The following is a 19,077-nucleotide window of genomic DNA, read 5'->3' on the forward strand; positions in this document are numbered from 1 at the left end:
ACACACACAACACACACACACACACACACACACACCACACACACACACACACACACACACACACACACACACACACACACCACACACACACACACACACACACACACACAAGAACTAGATCTATAGCAAGCCACCAAGCTGTTAATATGATCTAAGATAATTAGAATTTCCACACTTTTAAAAAGTTATTATCAAGGTGATCTTACCACTGATCTTAACAAGGTGATCTTACCACTCTGATCTTAACAAGGTGATCTTACCACTCTGATCTTAACAAGGTGATCTTACCACTGATCTTAACAAGGTGATCTTACCACTGATCTTAACAAGGTGATCTTACCACTCTGATCTTAACAAGGTGATCTTACCACTGTGATCTTAACAAGGTGATCTTACCACTGAGATCTTAGGAATGTGATCTTACCACTGTGATCTTAACAAGGTGATCTTACCACTGTGATCTTAACAAGGTGATCTTACCACTGAGATCTTAGCAAGGTGATCTTAACAAGGTGATCTTACCACTGAGATCTTAGGAATGTGATCTTACCACTGTGATCTTAACAATGTGATCTTACCACTGTGATCTTATCAAGGTGATCTTACCACTGTGATCTTAACAAGGTGATCTTACCACTGAGATCTTAGCAAGGTGATCTTAACAAGGTGATCTTACCACTGAGATCTTAGGAATGTGATCTTACCACTGTGATCTTAACAATGTGATCTTACCACTGTGATCTTATCAAGGTGATCTTACCACTGTGATCTTAACAGGGTGATCTTATCAATGTGATCTTAACAGGGTGATCTTACCACTGTTATCTTAACAAGGTGATCTTATCAATGTGATCTTACCACTGTTATCTTAACAAGGTGATCTTATCAATGTGATCTTATCACTGTTATCTTAACAAGGTGATATTGAGTGAATGTTCTCTCATCTGTGTTGTATCATCTATCTGTTGACAGAAGATCCATCGAGCCCTGAACACCCCTTACAAGGACGTAGGGAAAGAGTTGATTGGCCTGGACCACAAGTAGAGAAACACTGATCAATACTGTCTATATAATACTGAGTATAAGTTATAAATACTGTCTACGTTAGAGTATAGGTTATCAATACTGTCTATATTAGAGTATAGATTATACATACTGTCTACATTAGAGTATAGGTTATCAATATTGTCTATATTATAGTATAGGTTATCAACACTGTCAACATTAGAGTGTAGGGTATCAATACTGTCAACATTAGAGTATAGGTTATCAATACTGTCTACATTAGAGAATAGGTTATCAATACTGTCCACATTAGAGTATCGGTTATCAATACTGTCTATATTAGAGTATAGGTTATAAATACGGTCTACATTAGAGTATAGGTCATCAATACTGTCTATGTTATAGTATAGGTTATCAACACTGTCTACATTAGAGTATAGGGTATCAATACTGTCTATATCACAGTATAGGCAATCAATACTATCTATATTGCTGTATAGGTTATCAATACTATCTTTACTACAGTATAAGTTATCAATACTGTCTGTGTTATAGTATAGGTTATCAATACTGTCTATAGTATAGGTTATCAATACTGTCTATATTATAGTATAGGTTATCAATACTGTCTATATTATAGTATATGCTATCAATACTGTCTATATTATAGTATAGGTTATCAATACTGTCTATACTATAGCATAGGTTATCAATACTGTCTACATTAGAGTATAGGTTATCAATACTGTCTATATTACAGTATAGGCTATCAATACTATCTATCTCGCAGTGTATGTCATCAATACTATCTATACTACAGTATAGGTTATCATTGCTATCTATTTTGCAGCATTAGGTTATCAAAACTATACTACAGTATAGTATAGTATATACTACAGTTTCAATAATATCTAAATTACACAATAGGTTATCTATACTGTCTATATTACAGTGTAGTTTATCAATACTCTCTATATTACAGTATAGATTATCAAAAATATGTGTATTACATTATAGGTTATCAATAATATATATATATATATATATTACGGTATAGATTAGCAATACTATCTTTATTAGAGTATAGGTTAGCAATACTATCTTTATTAGAGTATAGGTTATCAATACTGTCAATATTACATTATAGGTTATCAATACTGTCAATATTACAGTATAGGATATCAATACTCTCTATATTACAGTATAGGTTATTAATACTGTCTATATTATAGTATAGGTTATCAATACTGTCTATATTACAGTATAGGTTATCGATACTGTCTACATTAGAGTATAGGTTATCAATACTATCTATTACAGTATAGGTTATCAAGACTGTCAAAATTACATTATAGGTTGTCAATACTGTCTATATTACAGTATAGGTTATCAATACTGTCTATATTACAGTATAGGTTATCAATTCTATCTATACTACAGTATAGGTTATCAATTCTATCTATACTACAGTATAGGTTATCAATACTCTCTATATTACAGTATAGGTTATCAATTCTATCTATACTACAGTATAGGTTATCAATACTCTCTATATTAGAGTATAGTTTATCAATACTCTCTATATTAGAGTATAGTTTATCAATACTATTTATATTACAGTATAGGTTAACAATATTGTCAATTTTACCTCTCTTTCTCTTTCTCTCTCTCTCTCTCCCCCCATCTCTCTCTCCCCCAGTCCCTCCCCTTGTGTCTCTGACAGCTGCAGCCTCCACAGACACCAGCAGCCTCGCCCTCCTCCTCCCCCGTCTTCCCCCCTGCCTGCCCCCCCTCCTCTTCAGCCCTCCTCTCCTGCCCGGGACATCAAGGAGAACAAGAGAGTCCACTTTGATCTAGAGAGTCTACACAGCTACCGTCTACACACACACACCGCCTCGTTCTGGGGACGTCCTGGCATGGTGGGGCGACACGGCCTGGGAGGTACACACTCACTCTAACACACACATTTGTTTTACCGTCCTTGTGGGGACCAAAACATTTATTCCCATTCAAAATCCTATTTTCCCTAACCCCTAATCCTTAACCTTAACACCTAACCCTAAAACTAAACATAACCCTATCTCTTAACTCTAGTTCTAACCCTATACCTAACCACTAAGCCTAAAATACACGTTTTCCCTGTGGGGATCAGCAAAATGTCCCCAGAATTTTCCTTGTTTTACTATCCTTTAGTAGAACTTCTGGGACCCACAAGGATAGTAAAACCAAACCACACACACACTTTACATGCTTTATTTGAATCCACAAATCACATTCCCTTCAATGAGATTCTGAGAAAATGTCACAAGTTTTCTCTCTTCCCTTGTCTGTTCCAGGGTGTCTGGGTGGTTTATCTCCTCCTCAGGTTAGCCTGCATGCTAACGGTGGCCCAGCATCGGCCCTGGCCTCCCACGGCCTGGCCCTGCCTCCTCTGGGGAACCCAGGCAACCAGGCCTTCCTATGGGAGGGAGAGCTCCAGGAGGTCCAGGGGAGGATCGAGACGTTCACAGCCCAGCTGAGAGATGCCGTGGCCAGGAGGGCCGAAATACAGACTTGCCTGGAGAACCATAAAATGAACCAGAGCACAGCTACTGCTGTCAAACTGGAGAAAGACACGGTTGGCCAGTCACAAAGCCTGGAGAGAGTGAGAACCAACGCAGAGAAAGATAGAACCAAGGAAGAGAGAGAGGGGATCAACCAGGAGAAGGGATGAGTGGCAGATCAAACCTCTGTAGCAGCCTGGACAGAGACAGAGACAGAGACAGGACAAGCAGGGACAGTCCCACTGTGAGACAAACAGTCAGACAGGACACAGACAGGGACAGACTGTTACACCAATCAGAAACTGAGAGAGACAGAGACGACCAATCAAAAAGCCTGGGCGGAAATGGGAGCAGCCAATCACATGCCTCCAACATTCTGCAGACAGGGAGGAACAGCCAATCAGAAGCTCTGAACATCCTACAGAGAAGGAGAGAGATCCAATCAAAAACCTCTGCCAGCCTGGACAGAGGGACAACCAACCAATCAGGTGCTGTCAATACACTGCAGGGAGAAAGAACTGTCCAATCACGTAACTCCACCAGTCTGGAGAGAGGAAGAGCCAGGCAATCAGGTGCAGTGAAAGACCAGGAGAGGGGGAGAACTGTCCAAATACGGACAGGGGCTGGTCTGGACAGACTGAGAGCTATCCAATCCAGTGCCTGCCCTGGGAATCTGGTTAGAGAACGTCCCGCCCCCGTGGACACCCAGAAGAGTTTGTGTTAGTCGTTTGATTGGTTATTTATTGGAACACAAAAGACCAATCAGAGGGCTGGAAAATAATCTAACAGGACCAAATGATTTACAAGGCAGCGGATGAAGTAAACAATATCAGAGTTTAAAAAACAATGACAGAGATGTGGCACTGGTCCATTTGCCTCTGATGTCAACGGCTTGCCTGTCTGTTAACAAAATGTCTGATCAGAACTTTACCCATCTACTGTTTGTCTCCACTAGATGTGTTTCCTTTTTGTTTCTAACTACTAATAGCTCTCTCTCTCTTCATCTCGTACCCCTGGGTTGTGTTCACTAGGAACCAAACAGAAGCAAACAGAACAAAACGGGAAGGGACCTACCTGAATTTGTCCAATAGAATCTCTTGTTTTCGTTGCAGAAAGTTTTTTGTTTGGAGCGAAAGGTTTCCGTTGCAATGGTTTGTGACTAATGTATACACCCCAGGTCTGTAGTCAGTTCTCAGTGGGTCATTCAAGGTGTCGCTCCTATATGTTCAATCAAATGCTATCTCCGCCCAACCGGGTAAGAATCGGCTATCCCAGAGGGAAACTATACATGTCCACTGTCATTGTCCTGACTGATCCTCTATAAGGACCTTGAGTTGGTTTGATACTATGCAGTTGAATTGAATTTACTTTAATGGAATTTGTATGTTGGATGTCATGGTGGTGTCAAATGTAACTATACAGTGACAATAGTGGAACCTGGAAGTGGATGAAAAAGGTGGACGTGGAAAGAGGCGGTTGTATTTCAGCCTATAGCAGGTGTTTTAGAAGAGATGCAGGTTGCTAGGTTACCTGTAGAGGACTGAGGAGTGTTGTAGATATGTTGTTCTGGTGTTGATGGGTCGTGTTCGGTGTCCCATTATGCTGCCTATAACAACAGCTATATGTCTCATTCTCACACACAACAGAATTGTATCAGCATATTATTGGGACTCGTATCATGTTGTTGTATATCATTTCCATTTTTTGAAATTAAACATTATATACTGGTTTTATTGGAACAAATTACCACAGACTGTAATGACATTCTATACCACAAGGTGGTGCCTGGATCTCTCCTCTCTCTCTCTCTCTCTCTCTCTCTCACACACACACACACACACACACACAACCCATTCAACTAAGCAACTGAAACATTCTTTGATGGATGAGGAGGAATAGATTATTTCACGATCATAGATCATAGTAGTAACAATTTTCATTCCATGCCTTTCCCACAATTCTGTGATATTAAGCAACACAGAGAACCCCCCCCCCCCCCCCCCCCCCCCCCCCCCCAACACATACTCACACATAAAGGTGTGCACACACACGGACACAATCACCCAGTTATAGTAATTCGCTGTGAAATTAAAAGAGAAACCTCTCATCGTTAATCCACCCCAAATCACACGCTCTGATTACATCATCCTGATGAGCAATTAGAACACTGCTGCGCCTCACTCCTATGAACCAAAGCTCAGATTTATCTGAGTGTGTGTGAGAGTGTGTGTCACAGGGAACAAAATGAGGTCAGACAACAGTTGTATCTAAATGTATGGATGTTATACATCTGACATATTGACATATTTACTCAGGCATACAGAGCAGAGGTAGAGGAATATATACACACACACTTAGACACCCACATACACACACACACACACGGTCCCCATTCCCAGTGACCCTAGTCTGTTTGGTGAAGCCTGCAGGATATTTTAGGCTTAGTCACTCATGTTAGAACACACATATTAACCCACGCATCCTCAAATATATCTTTCTGCATCACTCTGTTGTTCTCTCTCCATCTCCGTCTCTTCATATGTCTGTGAGAAGTGAGACAGTAAAAGATATGGACAGACAGTGGAGACAGTAAGAGATATGGACAGACAGTAGAGACAGTAAGGGATATGGACAGACAGTAGAGACAGTAAGGCATATAGACAGACAGTAGAGACAGTAAGGGATATGGACAGACAGTAGAGACAGTAAGGGATATGGACAGACAGTAAAGACAGTAAGGCATATGGACAGACAGTAGAGACAGTAAGGGATATAGACAGACAGTAGAGACAGTAAGGGATATGGACAGACAGTAGAGACAGTAAGGGATATGGACAGACAGTGGAGACAGTAAGGGATATGGACAGACAGTAGAGACAGTAAGGGATATGGACAGACAGTAGAGACAGTAAGGGATATGGACAGACAGTAGAGACAGTAAGGCATATGGACAGACAGTAGAGACAGTAAGGGATATGGACAGACAGTAGAGACAGTAAGGCATATGGACAGACAGTAGAGAGTGAAAGAAATTAGGACAGACAGTAGAGAGAGAAAGATATGGACAGACAGTAGAGAGAGAAAGATATGGACAGACAGTAGAGACAGTAAGGGATATGGACAGACAGTAGAGACAGTAAGGGATATGGACAGACAGTAGAAAGATATGGACAGACAGTGGAGAGAGAAAGATATGGACAGACAGTAGAGACAGTAAGGGATATGGACATACAGTAGAGAGATATGGACAGACAGTAGAGACAGTAAGGGATATGGACAGACAGTAGAGAGAGAAAGATATGGACAGACAGTAGAGACAGTAAGGGATATGGACAGACAGTATAGACAGTAAGGGATATGGACAGACAGTAGAGAGAGAAAGATATGGACAGACAGTTGAGACAGTAAGGGATATGGACAGACAGTAGAGAGAGATATGGACAGACAGTAGAGAAAGATATGGACAGACAGTAGAGAGATATGGACAGACAGTAGAGACAGTAAGGGATATGGACAGACAGTAGAGAGATATGGACAGACAGTGGAGAGAGAAAGATATGGACAGACAGTCGAGACAGTAAGGGATATGGACAGACAGTAGAGAGATATGGACAGACAGTGGAGAGAGAAAGATATGGACAGACAGTAGAGGCAGTAAGGGATATGGACAGACAGTAGAGAGATATGGACAGACAGTGGAGAGAGAAAGATATGGACAGACAGTAGAGACAGTAAGGGATATGAACAGACAGTAGAGAGATATGGACAGACAGTGGAGAGAGAAAGATATGGACAGACAGTAGAGACAGTAAGGGATATGGACAGACAGTAGAGACAGTAAGGGATATGGACAGACAGTAGAGAGATATGGACAGACAGTAGAGAGAGAAAGATATGGACAGACAGTTGAGACAGTAAGGGATATGGACAGACAGTAGAGAGAGATATGGACAGACAGTAGAGAAAGATATGGACAGACAGTAGAGAGAGATATGGACAGACAGTAGAGAGAGAAAGATATGGACAGACAGTAGAGAGAGAAAGATATGGACAGACAGTAGAGAAAGATATGGACAGAGAGTAGAGAGAGATATGGACAGACAGTAGAGAGAGAAAGATATGGACAGACAGTTGAGACAGTAAGTGATATGGACAGACAGAGAGAGAAAGATATGGACTCAGTAGAGAGAGAGAAGGGTTCGAGACAGAGAGAAAGGATTGAGACAGACAGAGCGGAGGCCTTTGTGTTGTTCTGTTGAATCACTCCTCAAATGAAGGCCACTTCAGACCTCCGGATAGCTCCACACACACACACACACACACACACACACACACACACACACACACACACACACACACACACACACACACACACACACACACACACACACACACACACACACACACACACACACACACACACACACTGCAGAGCATTGAGATGTCTGTGATGGAGCGTGTGTATGTGTGTGTGTGTGTGTAGAGGCCAGGTGGTGAGGGCCCTAGGGATAGTCAACCAGGACTGACTCAGCCCTCAGTGGGAGGGGTGGGGGCTAACTCTCTCTCCTCCTTCCCTCGCTCTCTCTCCTCTTTCTTTACCCCTTCCTTCTCTTGCTCGTCTCCCTCTCTCTCTCTCTCTCAGGAGTATAGATTTTATAAAGGAGTTAGCAGGGACTAACCAACAGTAGAATTCATTAAAGATATCTTATAACAACCCACATCCGTGTGTGGGTGTGAATCAATAGAGGATCTTTTTCACTACTCCAGGGATAACAGCTGTATTCTTGACAACTAAAGACTCCTCCAACCTAATGTCTATGCTTCAGCTCAGTGGGCTAACACGGTCTTGAGACACATAAACCGTCAATGGCGGTCAGTCACACAAACTTCAATGAATTTACAAATAGACGTTTCCTTAGTCAAGGAGTTTATAACCATTACCTGGTAACACAAGTTTAAAAAAACAGTAGCCCATGAAAAGGGACAGTAATATAATATTAGTATTTACATTGGTAATAAAGACAAAAAGGTAAATAAATGACATCTCTGAAAAATGCAGCATTTCTGTTTCTTAGAAGTCATAATGCAAGTTCATAGAAACACAATGAAGTAGAATACACTCATTCACCCACAGAAACACACATGCAAGACAGACACACCCTCACACACATACATACACATGCAGACTAACACCAGTATTCAACAGTTCTATTATCAAAAGAGGATATCCACTACAGAACAAGTCATTCTGCTACTAGGCAACCGATGCACACAGACCACACCCACAAGTCTATACAGTCTTTAGTCACCATGTATCTTATTGTATTGTCAGTGGGGGTTTGATTAGCAACAAATGAGCTTAAAAAATATTTATATTATTGCATGTAATTTTATACAATTGGAGGTGGTTGGTTGAGTCTGTCTGTGTGCGTGCGTTAGTGTGTGTGTGTGCGTGCGTTAGTGTGTGTGTGTGCGTGCGTTAGTGTGTGTGTGTGTAGCCACGGGTAGTAGGGTGCTACTAAAAATCTGAATTAAAAATAAAATCTAAAATCATTCATTTTCAATTCTCCTAAAAGTAGTGCACTGTGTTAGCGGTCTGTAGCGCGGACCCCCACCACCACACGACTTCCCACAGCTATGTGTGTGTCTGTGTGGATCTGTTCACATTGTTAAGCCAATTGTCCCCTCCAGTCTTTGTCTCCCCCTCTTTGTTTACTGTAGTAATCCTCTCCAAGATGTTCACTTTCCTTCCTCCTTTCCCCCCCCCCTCTTCTTCGTCTCTACAGTAAGTAAGTGGAATGGAAACCTGAGAGACATCCTATATACAGAATAGTATAGTATAGTACAGTATAGTACAGCTGGTGAGTATAGGCAGTAGACTGGAAAAGTATTCTAGTCAGATAGTAGTCAGTGGTAAACCAACTACTAGAGCTGCTATTGTTTCTGTTGTCTTTAGTGATCCAGTCTCCATGCTCCTGAAGACCTTCAGTCTGACACGCTCCACCTCCACTGTTAGACCCTGACTTAGCAGTGTTCTATGTCGCGTTATAACCTCCACTACTGTTAGACCTTGACTTAACAGTCCTCCCAAGCCTTACTCTGCAGTGTCTTGTAGATCAGCTATTTGTCTGTTTCCATCTGGACCCTTTCTCAGTATTGAAGTAGTATTCTGGATCATTGTGACTCCTCTACGCCAAGTTATAACCTCCATTATATTACATTTTAACTCCAAAGTCGTCTCATAACCTCCTCTCACTCATTTAAGTCATGTAGTAGTTCTCCTGACTGTTAGGGCTCCCCAAACGGTGTCACATTTAATAACTTCCCCTGACTGTTAGGGCTCCCCAAACGGTGTCACATTTATGGTTACCTAGTGGTACTACTGTCTATATTAACTGCTCTATGTCGTCTTATAACCTCTCGCTCTGTAAGGTCCCCTATTTTCTCTTCTGACCTCGTAGTCTGTTTTTACTAGTGTTACTGTCTATTATAACTCCTCTATGTCGCGTTATAATCTCCTCTCTGTCTGCATGGTCTTGTAATAGACTTCTTGATCAGCGCGGCTGTGGGCTGAGACAGTGGGCCGGCGGGGGAGGGTCATAGAGCGGGGGAGGGGGGGGGAGTAACTGTCCAACAGCAGATCTGGATGAGGAGGGGGAGGGAGAGGGGAGTAGAAGGGGGGAGGAGGGGAAGGGAGGGGGGAGTAGAAGGGGGGAGAAGGGGGAGGCAGGAGGGAGGAGGTGGGCTGAGGAGGCGGAGGTAGGGTGGAGGAAGAGAAGGGAGGGAGTGGAGAGGAGATGGGGTGAGGAGGGGGAGGCAGGGTGGAGGAATCGGTCTGGCTGGGAAAGGAGGAGCAGATAGAGTCTGATTTCACAGGAAGTGTGCGGTATTCCCGATATTCCGGTGCGGAGACTTTCTCCTGGCGCTGTAGCGCCCCCCTCTGGCCCTGCTCACCGACGCTCCCGCTGGTAGTGTTCCTCCGCTCCCAGGGGGTCCCGTTACCGGCAGCTGTTACTCTGGCCCCCAGGGTCCCGTTACTCCCGGTACCGACACTGCTAGACACCCTGACCACAGGGTGATGAGGGGCGTGAGCGTCGATGGTGACAATACTCCCGGTAACACTCCCGGTGTGGCTGTCATGGTCAGAGGGGACCCGGTAGTATGGAGACTCAGAGCTTCCTGTTGAAGACCCTCCTCCACAGGAAGAGGCGGAGTCAGAGCCCTTGGCAGAGGAGCTGATTGGTCCGTGCTGCTTGGACATGGCAATGACCTATAGGATGAACAGAGGAGACAGTTAGCTAGTTACTTCAGATAGTTAGAATGTAAATCAACAGTTCATTTAGCTAGTTACTTCAGCTAGTTAGAATGTAAATCAACAGTTCATTTAGCTAGTTACTTCAGCTAGTTAGAATGTAAATCAACAGTTCATTTAGCTAGTTACTTCAGCTAGTTAGAATGTAAATCAACAGTTCATTTAGCTAGTTACTTCAGCTAGTTAGAATGTAAATCAACAGTTCATTTAGCTAGTTACTTCAGCTAGTTAGAATGTAAATCAGCAGTTCATTTAGCTAGTTACTTCAGCTAGTTAGAATGTAAATCAGCAGTTCATTTAGCTAGTTACTTCAGCTAGTTAGAATGTAAATCAACAGTTCATTTAGCTAGTTACTTCAGCTAGTTAGAATGTAAATCAACAGTTCATTTAGCTAGTTACTTCAGCTAGTTAGAATGTAAATCAACAGTTCATTTAGCTAGTTACTTCAGCTAGTTAGAATGTAAATCAACAGTTCATTTAGCTAGTTACTTCAGCTAGTTAGAATGTAAATCAACAGTTCATTTAGCTGGTTACTTCAGCTAGTTAGAATTTAAATCAGCAGTTCATTTTAACTAACTCAGATTTTATATTTATCTCACCTGCACCACTCGCGGCTGATTGGGCGGCTGATTGGACGGCTGGTGGGGCACACGCGGAGTCGTCACAGGGATAGGCCCCTCCCTGACTCGTTCCCCTCCCTGGTTGAGTGACATCAACTTGGCACGCGTACCCGCACTCTTAGGGGAGACAGGGGGAGGTAGAGAGGAGACAGAAGGAGGTAGAGGGGAGACCGTAGGAGGTAGAGGGGAGACAGTAGGAGGTAGAGGGGAGACAGTAGGGGGGTGTCTAATCCCCTCCTTAGGGATATGCACCAGTGGGGCTGGCGCTGGGGTAGCCGTGGCAACGGCTCGATTGGCCGACTGTACCGTCGGATAGAGGGAGGGAGGATTCATCACCCCTGTCTCTCCCCCTCCTCCTGCTCCTCCCTCTCCTCCAGATGTGTCCGTCTCTCCCTCCTCCTCGCTCCGTCTCTCCGTAGAGCGCTGCTGTCTCCACTCCTGCACCAGCGGTGGTCGCAGCCTGACAGATCACACATGATATGTTTGTCTTGACGATTAATACCAGGGTTGTATGACACACACCTACAACACACACTAGCCACAAACGTACCTTGGTTGTGACCTGCGGGGGTCGAAGGACAGATGGAAGGTCATGTGCCGCTGGTTGGAGGGGTCGTCTCCGGGGGGCGAGGTGCTGCTGCTGCCGTTGGCGACGCGGGGTAAGGTATTGCTGAATGTTACCATGGTTTCCTTTCCCATGGGGCCGCGGGGTGCCAGGAGCTCCACGTCAGCACTGGCCCTCTTCAGAGATGCTACGCTGGCCTTCTCCCTACGAACCTACAGAACAACATAGTGTGGCTAACTACTAATACTAACCACGAATACACAACCTGTCTCCCTTCATCTCGTACCTTGCAGCGTCCAGTGCCCAGTTCCTCCCTGCTGTCTGAGGGTCTGGGTGTCTTGCTGCGGTACAGAGAGCCGTGCTGAGAAGCATGACCTCTCTGGGCTCTTCCCCTCACCACCACCTCCCTCTGCTGCTGGGGGGGAGAGGCAGCCCTCCGGACAGGCTGGGGGAGGCAGTCCTCCTCGGATGACCTGAAGTTACCTACTGCATACAGAGACTAGAGGGAGGGTACGGAGGGGTGGAGATAGCGATCGAGAGAGGGATAGAAGCGTGAAATTTGTTGAGACAGGTTTCCTAAAAAATAACTGTGAAATTCTCCCCCTGAGAACTCTTAAAAGATGATTAATTCCCATCTCTCTCTCTGTCTTTTTCTCAGTCTACCCCCCCCACACACACACACAAAGTCACCCCCCACCCACACACACACTCACCAGGTAGACTCCTATGCCAGCTCCTATGGCGTAGCCAACATAGACATCTCTGGGATGGCAGCGGTGTTGTGTGATCTGAGTCAGTCCGGCTATACCCGCAGCCAGACAGTATCCAAACACCAGCACTGGCTTCACCAGCTTAGTACTACTGCTGATCACACTGTTCAAATACATCTACACACACACACACACACATACACACAAAGTTAGAACTATTGCGGATGGCAATGTTTCCAATTTTAACTTCAAATGCATCTTCATAAAGTCAGACAGTCAGGCAGGCAGACAGGCAGGCAGACAGACAAGTTAGTAGCTGTCAATGCTTACAGAGATGTAGACAGCAGCAAAGCCAGAGAGCGTTGCATGCTGGGACGGAAATGTTTTCCTGAAGAGAAGGAGAGAGAGAGTAAGAATCAGGGAGCGAGAGGGAGATGTGATGCAGAGAGAGAAAGAGAGGTAGAGGTTTTATTGAAGCTGGAGAACACAAAGAGTGTGTGTGTGTGTGTGTGTGTGTGTGTGTGTGTGTGTGTGTGTGTGTGTGTGTGTGTGTGTGTGTGTGTGTGTGTGTTACCTGGCTGACAGGATGGCATACATATCTTTCCCAGAGCAGATGTCCTGTGTGATGTAATTGTTCTGGTCACATGATATCCCAGGCAGCGTGTAATTGGGCTGACAGACAGTCAGGAAGAAAGGGGTGGGATAACCAGTAGCCAACTGGATGATGTCTGTCATTAGGGCTGTTGCCAGGAGACCAAACACATGAACACCTGGGGGAGAAGGAGGAGGAGAGAGAGGGGGGAGACAGGGAGAAGGGATGGAAAAGGAGAGAGAGGGGGAGGGAGGAGCATGCACCAGGTAAGAGTTATCTGAAACATCTGAAGATGTCTCGCCTGTCCTCATTCCCTCTAAATCTCTCTCCCCTGTCCTCATTCCCTCTACATCTCTCTCCCCTGTCCTCATTCCCTCTACATCTCTCTCTCGCCTGTCCTCATTCCCTCTACATCTCTCTCTCTCCTGTCCTCATTCCCTCTACATCTCTCTCCCGTCCTCATTCCCTCTACATCTCTCTCTCCCCTGTCCTCATTCCCTCTACATCTCTCTCCCCTGTCCTCATTCCCTCTACATCTCTCTCCCCTGTCCTCATTCTCTCTACATCTCTCTCTCCCCCGTCCTCATTCCCTCTACATCTCTCTCTCCCCTGTCCTCATTCCCTCTACATCTCTCTCTTCCCCTGTCCTCATTCCCTCTACATCTCTCTCTCCCCTGTCCTCATTCCCTCTACATCTCTGTCCCCCCGTCCTCATTCCCTCTACATCTCTCTCCCGTCCTCATTCCCTCTACATCTCTGTCCCACGTCCTCATTCCCTCTACATCTCTCTCTCCCCCGTCCTCATTCCCTCTACATCTCTCTCTCCCCCATCCTCATTCCCTCTACATCTCTCTCCCCTGTCCTCATTCCCTCTACATCTCTCTCCCCCGTCCTCATTCCCTCTACATCTCTCTCTCCCCTGTCCTCATTCCCTCTACATCTCTCTCTCCCCTGTCCTCATTCCCTCTACATCTCTCCCCTGTCCTCATTTCCCTCTACATCTCTCTCCCTGTCCTCATTCCCTCTACATCTCTCTCTCCCCTGTCCTCATTCCCTCTACATCTCTCTCTCCCTGTCCTCATTCCCTCTACATCTCTCTCCCCTGTCCTCATTCCCTCTACATCTCTCTCCCCTGTCCTCATTCCCTCTACATCTCTCTCTCCCCGTCCTCATTCCCTCTACATCTCTCTCTCCCCCGTCCTCATTCCCTCTACATCTCTCTCTCCCCGTCCTCATTCCCTCTACATCTCTCTCCCCTGTCCTCATTCCCTCTACATCTCTCTCCCCTGTCCTCATCCCTCTACATCTCTCTCTCCCCTGTCCTCATTCCCTCTATATCTCTCTCTCCCCTGTCCTCATTCCCTCTACATCTCTCTCCCCTGTCCTCATCCTCTACATCTCTCTCCTCTGTCCTCATTCCCTCTACATCTCTCTCTCCCCTGTCCTCATTCCCTCTACATCTCTCTCCCGTCCTCATCCCTCTACATCTCTGTCCCCTGTCCTCATTCCCTCTACATCTCTCTCTCTCCCCCGTCCTCATTCCCTCTACATCTCTCTCTCCCCTGTCCTCATTCCCTCTACACATCTCTCTCCCTGTCCTCATTCCCTCTACATCTCTCTCCCCCTGTCCTCATTCCCACTACATATCTCTCTCCCCTGTAACTCATTCCCTCTACATCTCTCTCTCCCCCTGTCCTCATTCCCTCTACATCTCTCTCCCCTGTCCTCATTTCCCTCTACATCTCTCTCCCCTGTCCTCATTCCCTCTACATCTCTCTCCTCCCCTGTCCTCATTCCCTCTATATCTCTCTCTCCTCCCCTGTCCTCATTCCCTCTACATCTCTCTCCCCATGTCCTCATTCCCTCTACATCTCTCTCCTCTGTCCTCATTCCTCTACATCTCTCTCTCTCCCTGTCCTCATTCCCTCTACATCTCTCTCCCGTCCTCATTCCCTCTACATCTCTCTCCCCTGTCCTCATTCCCTCTACATCTCTCTCTCCCCTGTCCTCATTCCCTCTATATCTCTCTCTCCCCTATCCTCATTCCCTCTACATCTCTCTCCCCTGGCCTCATTCCCTCTACATCTCTCTCCTCTGTCCTCATTCCCTCTACATCTCTCTCTCCCCTGTCCTCATTCCCTCAATACTCCTCTCCCGTCCTCATTCCCTCTACATCTCTCTCCCCCGTCCTCATTCCCGTCTACATCTCTCTCTCTCCCCGTCCTCATTCCCTCTACATCTCCTCTCTCCCCTGTCCTCATTCCCTCTACACATCTCTCTCCCCTGTCCTCATTTCCTCTACATCTCTCTCCCCTGTCCTCATTCCCTCTACATATCCTCTCTCCCCTGTCCTCATTCCCTCTACATCTCTCTCTCCCCTGTCCTCATTCCTCTACATCTCTCTCTCCCCTGTCCTCATTCCCTCTAACATCTCTCTCTCCCCTGTCCTCATTCCCTCTACATCTCTCTCCCCTGTCCTCATTCCCTCTACATCTCTTCTCTCGCCTGTCCTCATTCCCTCTACACTCCTCTCTCCCCACGTCCTCATTCCCTCTTACACTCCTCTCTCCCCTGTCCTCATTCCCTCTACATCTCTCTACCCCTGTCCTCATTCCCGGCTACATCTCTCATCTCCCCTTGTCCTCATTACCCTCTACATCTCTCTCTCCCCTGTCCTCATTCCCTCTACATCTCTCTCCCTGTCCTCATTCCCTCTACATCTCTCTCCCCTGTCCTCATTCCCTCTACATCTCTCTCTCCCATGTCCTCATTCCCTCTACATCTCTCTCCCCTGTCCTCATTCCCTCTACATCTCTCTCCCCTGTCCTCATTCCCTCTACATCTCTCTCTCCCCTGTCCTCATTCCCTCTACATCTCTCTCCCATCCTCATTCCCTCTAATCTCTGTCCCTGTCCTCATTCCCTCTACATCTCTCGCTCTCCCCCCTCCTCATTCCCTCTACATCTCTCCTCTCCCTGTCCTCATTCCCTCTACACCTCTCTCTCCCCTGTCCTCATTCCCTCTACATCTCTCTCCGTCCTCATTCCCTCTACAATCTCTGTCCCCTGTCCTCATTCCCTCTACATCTCTCTCTCCCCCGTCCTCATTCCCTCTACATCTCTCTCTCTCCCCTGTCCTCATTCCCTCTACATCTCTCTCCTGTCCTCATTCCCTCTAAATCTCTCTCTCTCCCCTGTCCTCATTCCCTCTACATCTCTCTCTCCCCTGTCCTCATTCCCTCTATATCTCTCTCTCCCCTGTCCTCATTCCCTCTACATCTCTCTCTCCCCTGTCCTCATTCCCTCTACATCTCTCTCCCGTCCTCATTCCCTCTACATCTCTGTCCCCTGTCCTCATTCCCTCTACATCTCTCTCTCTCTCCCGTCCTCATTCCCTCTACATCTCTCTCTCCCCTGTCCTCATTCCCTCTACATCTCTCTGTCCCCTGTCCTCATTCCCTCTACATCTCTCTCCCCTGTCCTCATTCCCTCTACATCTCTCTCTCCCCTGTCCTCATTCCCTCTACATCTCTGTCCCCTGTCCTCATTCCCTCTACATCTCTGGCCCCTGTCCTCATTCCCTCTACATCTCTGTCCCCTGTCCTCATTCCCTCTACATCTCTCTCCCGTCCTCATTCCCTCTACATCTCTCTCCCGTCCTCATTCCCTCTACATCTCTCTCTCCCCTGTCCTCATTCCCTCTACATCTCTCTCCCCTGTCCTCATTCCCTCTACATCTCTCTCCCCTGTCCTCATTCTCTCTACATCTCTCTCTCCCCCGTCCTCATTCCCACTACATCTCTCTCTCCCCTGTCCTCATTCCCTCTACATCTCTCTCTCCCCTGTCCTCATTCCCTCTACATCTCTCTCTCCCGTCCCTCATTCCCTCTACATCTCTGTCCCCCCGTCCTCAGCTTACATCTCTCTCTCCCCCGTCCTCATTCCCTCTACATCTCTCTCTCTCCCCATCCTCATTCCCTCTACATCTCTCTCCCCCCGTCCTCATTCCCTCTACATCTCTCTCCTGTCCTCATTCCCTCTACATCTCTCTCCCTGTCCTCATTCCCTCTACATCTCTCTCTCCCCTGTCCTCATTCCCTCTACATCTCTCTCTCCCCTGTCCTCATTCCCTCTACATCTCTCTCCCCTGTCCTCATTCCCTCTACATCTCTCTCCCCTGTCCTCATTCCCTCTACATCTCTCTCTCCCCCGTCCTCATTCCCTCTACAACTCTCTCCCCTGTCCTCATTCCCTCTACATCTCTCTCCCCTGTCCTCATTCCCTCTACATCTCTCTCCCTGTCCTCATTCCCTCTATATCTCTCTCTCCCCTGTCCTCATTCCCTCTACATCTCCTCCCCTGTCCTCATTCCCTCTACATCTCTCTCCCTGTCCTCATTCCTCATTCCCGTTACACTCTCTCCCCTGTCCTCATTCCCTCTACATCTCTCTCTCCCATGTCCTCTTCCCTCTAATCTCTCTCCCCTGTCCTCATTCCCTCTACATCTCTCTCCCCTGTCCTCATTCCCTCTACATCTCTCTCTCCCCTGTCCTCATTCCCTCTACATCTCTCTCCCGTCCTCATTCCCTCTACATCTCTGTCCCCTGTCCTCATTCCCTCTACATCTCTCTCTCTCCCCCGTCCTCATTCCCTCTACATCTCTCTCTCCCCTGTCCTCATTCCCTCTATATCTCTCTCTCCCCTGTCCTCATTCCCTCTACATCTCTCTCTCCCCTGTCCTCATTCCCTCTACATCTCTCTCCCGTCCTCATTCCCTCTACATCTCTGTCCCCTGTCCTCATTCCCTCTACATCTCTGGCCCCTGTCCTCATTCCCTCTACATCTCTCTCCCGTCCTCATTCCCTCTACATCTCTCTCCCCGTCCTCATTCCCTCTACATCTCTGTCCCCTGTCCTCATTCCCTCTACATCTCTCTCCCGTCCTCATTCCCTCTACATCTCTCTCTCCCCTGTCCTCATTCCCTCTACATCTCTCTCCCCTGTCCTCATTCCCTCTACATCTCTCTCCCCTGTCCTCATTCTCTACATCTCTCTCTCCCCCGTCCTCATTCCCACTACATCTCTCTCTCCCCTGTCCTCATTCCCTCTACATCTCTCTCTCCCCTGTCCTCATTCCCTCTACATCTCTCTCTCCCCTGTCCTCATTCCCTCTACATCTCTGTCCCCCCTGTCCTCATTCCCTCTACATCTCTCTCCCGTCCTCATTCCCTCTACATCTCTGTCCCCCGTCCTCATTCCTCTACATCTCTGTCCCCGTCCTCATTCCCTCTACATCTCTCTCTCCCCGTCCTCATTCCCTCTATATCTCTCTCTCCCCTGTCCTCATTCCCTCTACATCTCTCTCCCCTGTCCTCATTCCCTCTACATCTCTCTCCCCTGTCCTCATTCCCTCTACATCTCTCTCTCCATGTCCTCATTCCCTCTACATCTCTCTCCCTGTCCTCATTCCCTCTACATCTCTCTCCCCTGTCCTCATTCCCTCTACATCTCTCTCTCCCCTGTCCTCATTCCCTCTACATCTCTCTCTCCTGTCCTCATTCCCTCTACATCTCTGTCCCCTGTCCTCATTCCCTCTACATCTCTCTCCTCCCCGTCCTCATTCCCTCTACATCTCTCTCCCCCGTCCTCATTCCCTCTACATCTCTCTCTCCCCTGTCCTCATTCCCTCTACATCTCTCTCTCCCCTGTCCTCATTCCTCTACATCTCTCTC

At 46.7% G+C, this 19,077-nt stretch overlaps 1 protein-coding gene across 1 annotated transcript in view; it reads right to left on the reverse strand.

The window, feature by feature from the left end:
* Positions 1-8,458: 8,458 nt before the first annotated feature.
* The window catches only part of LOC109885942 (phospholipid phosphatase-related protein type 3), a 29,752-nt gene continuing 19,133 nt past the window's right edge, over positions 8,459-19,077 (reverse strand). The window contains exons 5-11 of the mRNA XM_031792666.1: positions 13,330-13,525; positions 13,086-13,143; positions 12,759-12,932; positions 12,332-12,544; positions 12,031-12,257; positions 11,460-11,940; positions 8,459-10,818 (exon numbers count right to left, since the gene is read on the reverse strand). Of these exons, the coding sequence (XP_031648526.1) occupies positions 10,057-10,818; positions 11,460-11,940; positions 12,031-12,257; positions 12,332-12,544; positions 12,759-12,932; positions 13,086-13,143; positions 13,330-13,525 (2,111 nt within the window). The 3' untranslated portion in view covers positions 8,459-10,056. The remainder of the gene's footprint in view (positions 10,819-11,459; positions 11,941-12,030; positions 12,258-12,331; positions 12,545-12,758; positions 12,933-13,085; positions 13,144-13,329; positions 13,526-19,077) is intronic.

Source organism: Oncorhynchus kisutch, linkage group LG16, assembly GCF_002021735.2.
Source record: "Oncorhynchus kisutch isolate 150728-3 linkage group LG16, Okis_V2, whole genome shotgun sequence".
Classification (NCBI taxonomy): domain Eukaryota; kingdom Metazoa; phylum Chordata; class Actinopteri; order Salmoniformes; family Salmonidae; genus Oncorhynchus; species Oncorhynchus kisutch.